This window comes from Rhipicephalus microplus, unplaced genomic scaffold, assembly GCF_043290135.1.
Source record: "Rhipicephalus microplus isolate Deutch F79 unplaced genomic scaffold, USDA_Rmic scaffold_14, whole genome shotgun sequence".
Taxonomy (NCBI): Eukaryota; Metazoa; Arthropoda; class Arachnida; order Ixodida; family Ixodidae; genus Rhipicephalus; species Rhipicephalus microplus.
Genome location: NW_027464587.1, coordinates 30857341 through 30871651, shown reverse-complemented (window position 1 = coordinate 30871651; position 14311 = coordinate 30857341). Strand labels below are relative to the sequence as shown.

Genomic DNA, 14311 nt, shown 5'->3' with positions numbered 1-14311 from the left:
TCGAAATCCTGCTTGTTCCTTTGGTTGATTGAATTCTAATGTTTTCTTTACTCTGTTAGCAATTACCTTTGTAAGTAGCTTGTATACTACAGAGAGCAACTAATCGGCCTGTAATTCTTCAAGTTCTTGTCATCTCCTTTCTTATGTATTAAGATGATGTTAGCGTTCTTCCAAGACTCTGGTACCCTTCCCGTCAGGAGGCACCTCGTAAACAGGTTGGCTAGTTTTTCTAACACAATTTGTCCTCCATTTTTCAGCAGATCTGATGTTACCTGATCCTCACCAGCAGCTTTGCCTCTTTGCATGCTCTCCAAAGCTTTTCTGACTTCTTCTATCATTACTGGTGGGGTGTCATCTGGGTTATTGCTAGTTCTTATAGTATTAAAGTCGTGGTTGTCCCGGCTACTGTACAGATCTCCGTAAAACTCCTCCGCTATTTTAACTATCCTATCCATATTGGTAGTTATTTTGCCTTCTTTGTCCTTTAGTGCATACATCTGATTTTTGTCTCCTCTTTTTGTCTCCAAGTTTCCTCTTCACTGCTTTGACGCTTCCTCCGTTTTTCAGAGCGTGTTCAATTCTCTTCATGTTATACCTTCTTACATCGGATACCTTACGCCTATTAATCAGCTTCGAAAGCTCTGCCAGTTCTATTTTGTCTGTTGTACTTGAGACTTTCATGATTTGATGTTTCTTAATGAGATTCTTCGTTTCCTGGGAAAGCTTGCCAGTGTCCAGTCTAACGACCCTGCCTCCAACTTCCACTGCACACTCCGTAATGATACTCGTCAGATTATCATTCATTGTATCTATGCTAAGGTTGGTTTCCTCTCTAAGAGCCGAGTACCTGTTTTGAAGGGAGACTCTGAATTCCTGTACTTTCCCTCTCAGTGCTAGCTCATTGATTGGCTTCTTGCGTATCAGTTTTTGTCGTTCCTTCCTCAAATCTGGGTCAATTCGAGACCGTACCATTTTATGGTCACTGCATCGTATCTTGCCAACCACTTCCACGTCCTGCACGATGCCTGGGTGTGCACTCATTATAAAGTCTATTTCGTTCTTATTTTCGCCATTAGGGCGCCTCCATGTCCACTTGCGGTTTCCTCGTTTTCGGTAGAAGGTATTAAATATCCGTAAATTATTGCGTTCTGCGAATTCTACTAGTAGCTCTCCTCTGGCGTTTCTAGTACCGATGCCATAATCTCCTACTGCCTGGTCTCCCGCCTGCTTCTTCCCTACCTTTGCATTAAAGTCTCCCATCAGTATAGTATACTGTGTTTTTACCTTACTCATTGCCGATTCCACCTCTTCATAGAAGCTTTCAACAAGCGTCATCATGGCTGGATGTAGGCGCGTAAGCCTGTACCATTTTCATCTTGTATCTCTTGTTCAGTTTAATTACGATACCTACCACCCTTTCATTAATGCTATAGTATTCCTCTATGTTGCCAGCTATGTTTCTGTGAATTAGGAACCCCACTCCCAGTTCTCTTCTGTCAGCCAAGCCCCGATAGCAAAGGACATGCCCATTCTGTAGCACCGTATAGGCCTCATCTGTCCTCCTAACCTCACTGAGCCCTATTATATCCCATTTAACACCCTCCAGCTCCTCGAACAGTAAAGCTAGACTTTCCTCACTAGATAAGGTTCTAGCGTTAAACGTTGCCAAGTTCAGGTTCCGATGGCGGCCTGTCCGAATCCAGAGATTCTTAGCACCCTCTGCTGCCTTGCAGATCTCACCGGCGCCGTGGTCAGTTGCTTCGCAGCTGCTGGGGACTGAGGGCCGTGAGTTATTTGACGTATGCATGTGGGAGGTAGTGGCCAGATACTGCACCAGGGTGGCCAATCCTTCTCTGGTGAGGGAGTGCGTTCCCGGCGGTGGTTACCGGTGAGGCCGCACCCCAGGCCTCGTAATGCAGTTCCATCTCCACGCGGATTTTTTTTATCCAGTTGGGAGCTGCGCGGCACCGGGATTTGAACCACGGACCTTTTGCATGCGAGGCCGATGCTGTAACCACTACGCCATCGCTGCTTCGGAGTTCAGAAGACTCAAATTTGGACCCCTTAAGCAAGACTGAATTTGGCCAGAGAATTTTATGAATTCATACAAGACCCCTATTCGTATCACCTGGGTTTATTCAGAGATTTTACTCTACTTTATCTGTTGTGCATGTGGCTGTCCGGCCCCTTGAGTGTTGTAAAAAATAAACTACGTGTCACAATGCACTATCTTTTAGACATTTTTCCTGATGACCCCCCGGAGCCCCAAAACTGAGACGACCATACGTGTCAGCGGTGGTTGGGTGAAACTGCATGACCGCACTCACTGCACCATGTAATAAAAGTAAAATTAGTGTTATCATTTGCTTTATTATGATGGAAGTTGTTAGGAGTAATAATCTCAGTACCCCAATTAGTGACATTTTTATGCCATTTGCTTTGTATTCCTTGTTTTGTTTTTTTCATTGTTGTGCGAGCCCTTCCCCTCTGAAATGTACTGTGTACCCTGAGGGTAAAATAAATAAATAAATAAATATTACGGTACATGAGAAGTACGGTATAAAAGCACGGTACAAAAGCAGTGCTTTGGGCAATGTCGCCTGGTTCTGTATAGAGGTGCACCTTTTTTTAGCTAGAAGTATACCTTGTTGATTTACTCTGAAATTTCTCATTTTATAGCTTTCCAGACGTGTCCCCCATTATGTTCTATTGACAATCTTCAGTTACTTCCAGCGGTATCGAACACATCAACGGAATGTCAAAATAAAGATCAGGTGCGATATATTGTAAAACTTATTCCAACCCAGGATCTAGATTTCCCTGAAAAAAAAACTCATCTTTCACACATGTAAAAAATCATTGGTACGTCCTTAGAGGTCTAAAGAACTGATGTGAATATATTTAACCTACAATAACTTGAACAATGTCCCTATGCAGTAGTCTCATCGGAACTCCTTTTTTTTTTTGTTGTTGTTGTTGTTGTTGTTGTTGGTAAAGGCGTTAAAAGGTAACCGAAAGGAAAGTCCTAAGACCAAATCAATAGGCAATAATATCGTTGAGTTGACCGAAATCTTCCTGAGTTTATCAACATTCTTAAACATAGTGAAACAGTCCTGTCACAATTGTTGCCGGACGAACGAGGGCTGAGGGGTGCGCTAAGACCACGAGGAGCGTGGTTGATTCGTCAAGAGAGATAATAAGAATAGAAGAAAGGCTCGGATGTTTGAACAGGGATCAGGTCGGTGCCCTTGAGAAAACACAACAGTACTTTCCTTGCCTTTTGAAACTGGTATGGGCGGCCTCATGGCCCGAACACCTTCTCGACAGTGAAAGCGCTTTCGTACAGCTTATGTAGAACTCAACCGAGGTGGAGTCTCTAGTTTGCATATGTGGGGCAGTTACACAAAATATCTTCAATAGTTTAACCAACGGCACAGCCATTGCACACGCGACCATCTCAATACAATACTGTCGGCCATCTTGATCTTAAATGAGTAGGCTTTGGTGAATATACACGAAACACGAGTGTTGATTTGTTAAAGAAGGAAGAAAGTTAACGAGGGTGGTGAGGATAGCAATCGAGTGAAGGAGCGAGAAAATGGGGAATGTAGCAGTTCGTTCAGTCAACCGGTAATTAAATCGGCGAAAGAGGCAACCAGATTAACGATAAACGTGCATGATTAGCGAATAAATAAAGAACACGACGCCTTCAATCTTGCATTGTACTGCACAATATAACTTATTCGTTCATTAATTTGTTCAGATATTCATTTGTTGAAATATGAAATAAAAAAATTCATTCATCAATGAACACGACGGCTACCGCTGTTCACGTCATGGCAATAAAATTATGAAAAAATGATATAAACTAACTGTAGCGTAACGGGTTCAGCAATACTAAAGACCGAACTTATACAATAGGAACACTGAGGTCCATAAAGTGTCCTGGTTCAATTTGAACATAGGTACAAAATATCTGACAACAGATCGCGCCACATTATATACTATAAAGACGTTTTCATTGTCGCAACCACAGCACGGTTTGAGACTTCGCCCTGCCATGAATGGCGTAAGAAATATTCCATGTACTGTTTTCGAAGGCGCAACCAATAAATTAGCACATGTGCTTCCGTACCTCTTTGAATGGTTTCCACAAGCAGGTCTGGGGCTGCGTACGACTGGTGTTTGAGACTACGATCCCTTCCTAAGGTACCTACAGTACTTACAGTAAATCAGATGGGATATACAAGATGACTGCTTTTTAGTAATTTCATAGGTAGAGCTGCGCCCAGTATAAATTGCAACCGTGACGCTTCCTGTCGTGTAAGTGGCACCGGCACTAGCACTGGTGCCCACAGACGAAAAGTTAGTGACGAAAACACTGCTTCGACTATATACTGTCATTTGCAAAAAAATAAATAAAATTTAAAAAATAAATAGTCACTTTAACCAGCGTAGTTTCTCTTTACAATATCGGCTTGGAGCCCCACTGACTATCAACATCATGTAACATCTTATTCAAATCTTAAAATGAAAATTTAACTGAAAAGATACTGGTACAGTAAAAGCTTGATAATTGGAATTTCGCGGGGATGCCCAATGCGTTTGAATCAAAGAGTATTTGAACTAACAAAATTCATTAAAGTTTAGCAAGATTTCAACTCCGGGTTGTTTGAAAATCACTCAAAATATTTATTCCCGAAAATAATGTGTTGAGATTTTCTGCTTCCTTTCTTTGAAAGTGATTGCCATATCTTTGTTTTTTTAATGCGCAAACGTGGTGGAAAGCATCCTCTTAACCTTCCTTGAATCTGAAGAAGAGGTATGCGACACGCATAGCCTCCATTACCTCTCAAGCTGTGGGCCGCACCAGCGCCTCATCCTCATTGTCCTCACGCACGTCGACGACGAGCGCTTCTCCGCCAGTCATGATATCATCGTCAGTGATAGTGCCACAGACCACTGCACTGCGATCTGCATCGACTTAGTCACTGAAGTTCACGTCCCTCAGCGCATCCCGGTGTCCGGCAGGATTGACGTCGACCTCGCGCTCGTCGAGCTCGCCAGTAGTGCCATCAATGGCCACACAAAAGCCACTGTGGCGGAAGAAATTGGCAACAGTTGTTGCCATGACCTGATCCGAGGCTCGTTGGGACCTGATCCCAACCCAGTTGTTGTCGTGACCTGATCCCAGGCCAAGAGCAGTGTACCGGCGGCGCACAACACCAAACGCTCCAACATGTGGCGCCTGTAAAAGCACTTAACTTCTTAATGACCCCTTGGTCAATTGGTTGCAGGGCTGTTGTGTTCGGCGGCAGAAACGAGTGCTTGATTCCGAATCACGTGTGCTGAGCAGTTGTCGACTACCAAGAGCACGCTTCTGTTAGCTAATTCCAAGTTGCAATCAAGCTTTATCAGCCCCTGTTTGAATATTTCCCGCGTCACTCATGCCTTGCTGTTGGCTACATACTCTGCTGGTAGTGTGCGGATGGTCTTGAAGCAAGAAGCCTTCAGGGCTTTTTTTATGATGAGCAGCGGTAATTTTTGGGTCCCGGTCATGTTTGCTGCAATCAAGACGCGCTCTTTGCTTACCTTCCCGCGAGCACAGGTGTCGTCTTTGTTGGTCAATGTTTTACTTGGCAGCAGCTTATAAAATAATGTCGTTTGATCGGCATTAAATATATTGCGCAACGAATACTCTTCAAGAAGTTCTTGCAAAGTACCACTTTGCGCATTTCTCGCTGTTAAATTCTTTACCTTCGCCAGACATGGTGCGGAACACAATCTCGTGCCTCTTGAAAACGATGGAGCCAGCCCTCTGAAGCTTTAAAGTTATCAGTGTTCAGGCGAAGTGCGAAGTTTGCTGCTTTTGTCATAATGATAGGGTCGCTAAGTGGTATGTTTTGGCTCCTCGTTTCCTTGATCCACGTGAGCACTGCACTCCAATTCCGGGTGCTTTGCCGAGCGAAGCCTCTTGCCACTGCCAGTGAACCCATCAGTTGCATGGGACTCCTCAATCACTCTCTTATTCTTTATATATGTTGAAAAAATGCTTTTTGGGATTCCATGCTTCCTTGTGGTTTGAAGCTTGCTTGTTTTGCCAGCATCCACTTCACGAAGAGTTCGAGCAATTTGGTGCTCTGTTCTCTTTCGCGAGAATTCATAGTAAGTGCGGTATGCTGGGTCCAGCATTCGAAGGCAACACCGTCACAAAACCCAAGACACGACACAGAACCACTTTGTAGCTTTGACGCACACGTGGCCTTGCAACTGAATGTGCGACACACAAAGGTCACAGAGAGACGTCCAGCACTAACCACCACACGATGCGAAGAGCGCGCATGGTCACACAGTAACGCCACGTGACCATATATCTAGGTGCTGGATTGTATTACATTGCACCTGCGCTCAGCACTCGCTCCACCTATCGTAGAGCCATAAAAGCTTGCGGCGGCAGTATAAAATACCATCATGTAGCGGCGTGCAGTTCGAATTATCGATAGAAGAGCCGATGCGCGCGTGAACTGATGAGTTGGTTAACTCATAGATGCCTATACATCGTGGCCACACCATGGCCATCTGTTCGAATTAACCCGAAAGTTCTAATTAACGAGGTGCAAGTTGGCAAGCTTTCACTTTATTCATTGTCCAACAGATTGATGGACAGGGCACTTACACACTGGGCTCCTGCTTTTCGAATAAAAAATGCTTCATGTACTTCACGTGCCCTCTTATCCGTATATCTTGCCATTACTTGGCATTCATCAAACTTCACAATTCCCACACATCACATCAAAACTTCACAAACCCACAATTGGCACAGTGACTTGCCAGGTGGCTGCCCACTGATCCGCGCATGAAATTAGCATGCTCTCTAAGGCGATCGTTCAGACAGCTCCCTGTCTGACCGATGTAATATCGACTGCATGATAAATAAATGAGATAGACGATGCCTACACAGTCGAGCCTAAGTAACGCAGCCCCACTTAAAATGAACTTTCGCTTAAAACGAACAATATCCGCATGGCCGTAAAAATATACATTGTTTCAATGGCACAAATTCGCACTTACAACGAACTTCTCCGAGCGCCGCCGATCGGTTACAGCAGAGTTGGCATTCTGCCGACTTCCCGGGAAACCTCTTTCGACCACTGATCAGGCATCGGTGAGGTGCCCATAGATTCTTATTCTTAAATGCCGACCCTGCCTTCGAGCCCCTCTAGTTACCGCTCTCCCCGACTGCTTTTTGTTAGGCACCCCTCCGTCCTTTGTACCCCCCGCTACTATGAGCACCCCACATTGCCAGGCGAGACACAAGTTTTTTCACACTGCCACCGATCTTTCAAAGACCGGTCGCCCCTGTTTTTGATTCCTGGTACTGTCGTTGGCATCCCCGACTTGGAGTGACCAGACCATTTGCGGACATCGTCGACCACAGACTGTATTTGATCGTCAGCGTCTTGTCTTATTCTGTCGTTCCAGTGCACCTGCTTACGCTACCCCACCGACTCTGATAATTCGCGATTCGTTTTGTGTTTAGGACCTGTTATCGCTCACTTGCATTCTGCTCAGCATGCCTTCCGCACGCATGCGTAAGCATGAAAACGGCTGTTAATTTGCGCTGAACGAGTTGCGAAATATCAAAGTCGGTTAGGCCATGCAAACCCGCTGGTGCAACAAAACAATTCTTTGACCACGGCCACCATTGCATTCAACATCGGCACGCGGGCTGATCCAGGCAACTGTGCGTTGACCTCTGCGCGTGCAGGCACTCTTTCAATTTTTCTACGCGCGAGTTGTGCATTCAAGCAAGCTACCCACTGCCTCCTTCCCGCGTGTTTTTTGGTTTTCAAGGTCGTCTTCCCACCGTATCCCCCCCTCTCTTCAGCCTATCGCAACTCCTTGCTCTTCACTCGCAAATCTGCTCTCCTCGCTTGATAACAACTCTTTCGCCGGTCTCCACCACTCTGCAAGGACAGCCGCGCTGGCTCGAATTCAGAAGTTTCGTTTTAGACTAGAAACTGGCCCAGAGCTGTACTACGCGTTGTGGCATGTGTGTCGCGTGTGCGCGTCTTGCTCGCTCTTGGTGTGCGCGTGTATGGTCAGGATGGCGGACAGGAGGCCTTGCCTGCTTTTTCCTGCTGCTCAACGAAACGTCGAAAGTGGGACCGCTTGGCTAGGGCATCATCCGCACATTAGGCACCGCGTTGCGGAGCTTTGCTGTTGACCACCTGGCAGCCAGCTTGTTTTTCGGAGGACCACTGCGGCGGCGATTTGTGGCAGTGCGTCGTTGACTCCGACATGGGAGAGTGGGTGGGACATCTGCTGCGATATGTTTTCATTACGACCGATGATTTTGCTGCCACCGCGGAACCGTGCACAGATTAGGGCATTGTGAATGAAGTACGAGGCAAGAGCGATTTGAAGGAATCGGATTGCGAGAACATAGAAATTTTCGAGCCAGTGCCTCATGCAGCTTATGCTAAAGGCCTCGGCGAAAAGCACGCTGCCGTTCGAAATAAACTCGAGACCGCCCTCCTCGCTTCTACTCTTCGAAACAGGTGCGTCACGGACTTTTTTTGGGCAAAAAATTTTGTGTTATCACTCACAACTTTTTAAAAGCTGTGTTTAATTTACTACAAACTTCAAGATACAGCGAACGGATGCCGCGTCAGGCTCTGGTTCGTTATAAGCGGGCTCGACTGTAATACATTCTACGAAAATTTTTGCGTGCTTCTTATTGCACCCAACACTTGAAGTTCCTTTGTAGTTAACTCTTTTACATAGAGAGCCTAGCTTGTTTTTTGCCGTGAAGACAACCTTCACCCCAGTTTTTTCAATGATTCTTTTTATGCAGTGCGAAACTTCATGAGAAGTGGTAGACACTTTTGGCTTTGGCTCGGCTATTAAAGAGTAGCTACCAGCCCAAGTAGCCACTTTTTAGTAGCCACTCTTTTGCTCACATACAAAGCTCTCTGATGGCAGTGGCCCTGCTTTTTCTGCCACCCAACACTAAACTGGAGACCTTTCTTATCGCATCTGCACTGTTGAAACACAAAAAAATTAATTTGTGTTTTCAATTACAACTTTTTTAAAGCTGCATTTCACCTACTACAAGCTTCAAGATACCGTGAAGAGATGCCACGTCATGCTAGGGTTCGTTATAAACACCCTTCATTGTATTTGTTAAACCGGCATTGGTACAATTGAGAGTTTACTACATTTGAATTCGATTATCAATTATTCAAACCAAATCACTCTTAGCTTCGAGTTCCTTTCGAACTTAAAATTTGCTATTTACACAAGCCTAGTATGTCTTTATCAAAGTACAGGGTAAAAAGCGATATGCGGAAACCAAACTGTGGCCCATTATGGGCCTTGGCCTGGACCGCGAAAAAATTCACATGAGTCGTGATTGTATCTCTGAGATCTTACTATAAGGTTAAATGTATAACACCAGAATGCGCTAGTTGTTTCATGTGGTGTGTGCCACAATTGGGGGATGCACACAATGCTTTTATGGGCTAGTTTTCAGTGCCGAAACACAGCAGAAAAGAAGGGTCTTGTCCTCTCATCTTTCTTGTGTTGTGTTGTTGCACCATAAATGCCATGCATTGGTACCAACCAGCCCCCATTGCAGCTTTACTTGCACAATAATGTTGTGTTAGGTCTGTCTGGTAAAAGCTGGCATTCATGAATTGTTTTGATTATATTGCATTACAAAATAGCATAATTCATGTACTGGTGCAATTGTGAATATTTTTAGATTCTCGTTAGCTGATGCTGTTTCAGTCTTGTTGTAGCTGATGCTGTTTCAGTCTTGTTGCCTTGGCTATTGTTCAGTTTTTATGAAGTCGTTTGCATATGACATTCCTGTTTTATCGTGGGCATTTCAGTGTTAGTCACAAGTCGGCTCTTTCTGTCTTTTTTTTTTCTGCATAGTTTAGTTGTGCCAGTACCTCATTTATTAGATGTAAAAGCTGACTATGATGACGATTACACCTCTGTGTTTTGCTGCAGCGGACGACCACCAGGCTCTCATCTGGGACATTCAGCAAATGCCACGGGCAATCGAGGACCCCATCTTGGCATACACTGCTGAGGGCGAGATCAACCAGATTCAGTGGGCGTCCACCCAGCCCGACTGGATTGCGATCTGTTATAACAGTTGCCTGGAAATACTGCGTGTCTGAGAGTGTGGCCAGGACCGGAAAGTCACTTCTTGGCAATCGAGCACCGCCTACCTGTTAAGGATCTCTGGCAGTCTGACAAGCACTGCGAAATCGGATGCTTACTCGTGCCTTTACGTGTCAGATTGCTCGATCCAAAAGTCGGCTCGACCATCACATCTTTGTTGTCTGTGCAACACCTCAAAGCAAGGCTTCGAAACCATGGCCTATATGGCACGGCAACGCTGGAAGCTTAAGCATAGAAGGAATCCTGTTTCTGAAAGCAGACAAGGATATCCTTGTGTGTCAACTTTGACAATGTGAAAGAAATGGCTATGCAGCAAAGGGGCACTTCCTCTTCTGTTGACATTTTGCAGTAGTGACCCATCAACTCCTGCTAGGAAGATGGCGTCCATACCAGTGACTTATGTGAGGCCTTTGGCTAACTGTGCCAAATTGAGCGCTAGTTGTTGCAGCCCTGGCTTGCTGCGTATGTCAACAGAGCGCCGAGCTTCTGATTGCACTTTCATCTATTTCAACACCATCATGATCATCATTATGTGTTGCCTCGGTGCAAGAAACTTTCCCTAGTGTATGCGATTGAATTTGCACAATGTGTTCCGTGTTAGATTGATCATTGAGGCTGCCTTCTGTAGCAATGTCTTATCTAGAATGGGCTTTGTGGTGTCATTTTTTGGCATTTTATCTCAGTTTTAGACCTTTACTCATTGATCTTTCTTTTTAATGCACCCTCTTCTCACATGGTAGGCTTTGAGATGTTGAAGGTAGATTGTACAGATATACTGGTGAAAAATGAAAAATTGATGAATTACAGGAAATGCATGTGTTGTTAAATGGTCTCTATGTATGTTGTCAACACATGTCTGTAGAGCATTTCCAGTCAGGCTTCGATATTTCTGTTATGAAAAGTAGCCTACCATAAATCAAGCTGGTTTATGCAATTTAAAACTATGTAAGCACAGTCTTTTGGCTTGTTTTAAGGATGTGCCCTTTCGATGTCAGGATCATCTGGACAAAAAAAGCTTTGTAGTACCACAATGCTGTGCTTCATCATTTCATGTAATGTATGGCCACATCGCAGTATGCATAACTCAAATGCAGTGTTAACTTGTGGCTGGAATTTTTTAACAAGCAGCACTGTTTTAAATTGGCTGTGAAGGCCCTGCTGTTTGGGAGGCCAGGTACATGACAGGAGTATAATTTTCGTCTCTTAATGCAGCATTCAAAAAGTCGAAGGGTATTTATATTAAAGACCCATAGGTAGTAATGTGATGCTGTTGACCGAGAATTTGTTCTGGTGTCACTGAAGTATGATAGTATTAACATAGTGCTGCAATCGTTGAAAGTCCTGCACTTTACAAATGAAGCAGCACATACACTGGATGACTTAATCAATTTTTTTTGCTTGAGCTCTTTTGAAGCTATTGCATTAGCAAAGGCTTCTTGTATGATTGCATGCTTGCATGTAAGTGCAGTGACAGCACATGTCAGCTTTTTTTTTTTCCTCTCATCCACAGCCCTGTGTATTACGGTATCACTGCGTATCACTTCTTTTCTGCATCGTGTCAGTGCGTTCATGTCATTTTATTCACAACGTGACCCTGTTTGCTTGTCACGTCAATACGCAGGGTAACAGTCATCACAGTGTGGTGTGGTCGCGCTGGAAACTTGCCGACCGCAAGATACGGTACACCAAAGCAACAGTCTGTTCTTAAGAACAAGTGATAGACGGAGATGAAACCCTAGTGCACTGATACCTTCACGAATCCAGTGTTCTTTTCTATCAACAACCCTCCTGCAGGATCATCAGTGGCCGATGCAGTGCACAGCTGCGAGGGCCTCCGCAGTCATATTAGCGTTGGTTGAGGGCAGTGGTGTTCAGCGAGTGCACAGTGTGCGATAGATTTTAATAGCTCTGCACATCGGAGTTTGTGTGGTGATGGGGGAGAAACATGCTTGTCATAGGTGTGGCATCAATGAACGGCAAGGGCAGGTGAGATGGCGCAATATGTTCTGCATATCTGATACAGTGCTGTGAACAGTGTACACAACGCCGACACCATGCCTCACAAAGCACGATGCAGTGTGTGAGATTTCTTTGTCTCCCGTGGACTGAAGCAGACAGCGCTGCGAGTTGGACATTGGTACCAATGGAGTACGCCGCTTCAGATACATCAGCACCCATCGATGCGTTTTTAACTGCTTGATGTCATATAGTGTCTCATTTACGGACTGTGTGGTGCCGTTTTTGGCCATGGACGTCATTAACATGTCATGGAATACTAATGTGCCGTAGCTCCAGGACAGTAATCATTGAAAGTATTTTCAGATAGTTGTCTTTTTATCCCCTGTATAGCAGTGAATTTTCATTTAATTTTGATGGTTTCGTCCCAATGCAACATTTCACAATTTTCACGGTTTTTTTGCTGAGAAAGTAGAGAAGCTAAACTATGAATGCAAATAAAAACAAAAAATAGGTAATTTTGGAAAAAAACTTTCCTTTTCCGACTTGCATCTCCCCTTAAATGGGAAACATCAAATGCCGCAAATTGAAAGAAGGCAACAGTGACATCAACAACAGCTGTTATTAAGTGTGAATAAGTTTTTTTCTCTGAAACACAGCAGATATTATTGTATTTGTTGCCATAATCACCGTCAAGTTATATCTTGTGTGCAGCTGTTTAAGTTAAGCTTGGTTGTTCACTGTTTGAATTTAAGAGCCCATAAATGCAAAGGGAGTGGTAGAATTAGTACTGCCCGAACTAGTGTGGCTGGCCAGTTTTCGCTGCTCCCAATTTAATTCCGCATGATTGTTTCTGACGATTCCATCAATGTGAAATCGTAAAAGTTCTCTGTAAATGTTGCATTGCCAATGAATTTCTGTGCAGCACTGAAGATATATAAGCTGCTGCATCTAATTTATTGCCCAATTGAATTGCACCATTATGTTGCGTTAATCGTCTAATGTTCTGAAAACAGGGCAAACACAAGTGATCATAAAATAGCTGCTTTTTTGTCCTATGTTGTTCATTTTCACGCTGCCACTTTGGGATGATATCCGTCACTGTGGCAAGCCATTTTGGGCACACGACATCACCTCATTGAAAATGCATACATAGTGGGAAAAAATAAACGATGCTGTGTTCCAAGATTCACACAGTTCTCATTACTTATGTGTTTTCTGCTGAGTCCTTAGCCTCCCATTGGGATGTATTACAGTTTGGAAGCAGCAAACTTTAAAATAATTTCAAAAAATCTTTTTCTTCTCTAAAGTAGTAATGCCCGGCATAGAAATGCAGTAAATTTAGTATACTTATTGCACAGCACAGCATTTGTGGTTTCAAAAAGTGCAGGAATTATGATACACTAGTTGCTGAATTCAAAAAACTCGCCGTAATACTGTTTAGTTTGGCTGAACACGAACAGCTGCTTTCTAATCTTAGCTATTGTGAGGATTATTAATCAACTTCAGTGACAATGCAGTTGAATAATAATAGCACAAGCAAAAAAAATGCCCCCACCTTCCCGGAAATGCGTTGCGGTGTTTCGCACACGAGAACCTAGTGTTACAAAAATAATGTCTTTTTTTTTCTTACACCGTGCAGCCAATAGCCCCGTTTGCCACACGTGGTGTTTTTCTGTCGCGAGAAACATGGTATGCGTTTCCAGCTCTAGTAGTTGGCGTGCACGGTTAAAAAAATTGGCAGATCCCACGTACTGTGGAAATTAGTGATATGCGTAGCACGAATGAGAAAGGTTGAAAAGTCACTTTGAAATCGGCACGTTACAAGGTAGAGGTAAATGATGCTGTGCATGACTTTCGTGTAATGATCGTTTACCTTCGCCATCTATTCACGTCACCTGATACCAAATTTAGTATATGTGGAGCTAGCAAAACGGCCACGAGCACGCTATTAGCATGGTATGTTGTCATGTTCTTGCATGAAACGCGTGTCAGGATTATCATGTTTGCACCAGTCATATATTTCATCATCCATTGGCGTCACGTAACACTAAATTTGGTATCATGAAGAACCCAATATACTCCAATGTAGAGCTGACGCGCGCGCACGCTGGGCACAGCGACGCTACGTTAGCAAAACGCGGGCACTCTATAGTAT

General features: G+C 44.1%; 1 protein-coding gene across 1 annotated transcript in view; it reads left to right on the top strand.

Annotated features, from left to right (window-relative positions):
• Positions 1 to 13345, top strand: part of wap (DDB1 and CUL4 associated factor wap) — a 75689-nt gene extending 62344 nt beyond the window's left edge. Inside the window, exon 7 of the mRNA XM_037432489.2 lies at positions 10021 to 13345. Within this exon, the coding sequence (XP_037288386.1) occupies positions 10021 to 10193 (173 nt within the window). The 3' untranslated portion in view covers positions 10194 to 13345. The remainder of the gene's footprint in view (positions 1 to 10020) is intronic.
• Positions 13346 to 14311: the final 966 nt, after the last annotated feature.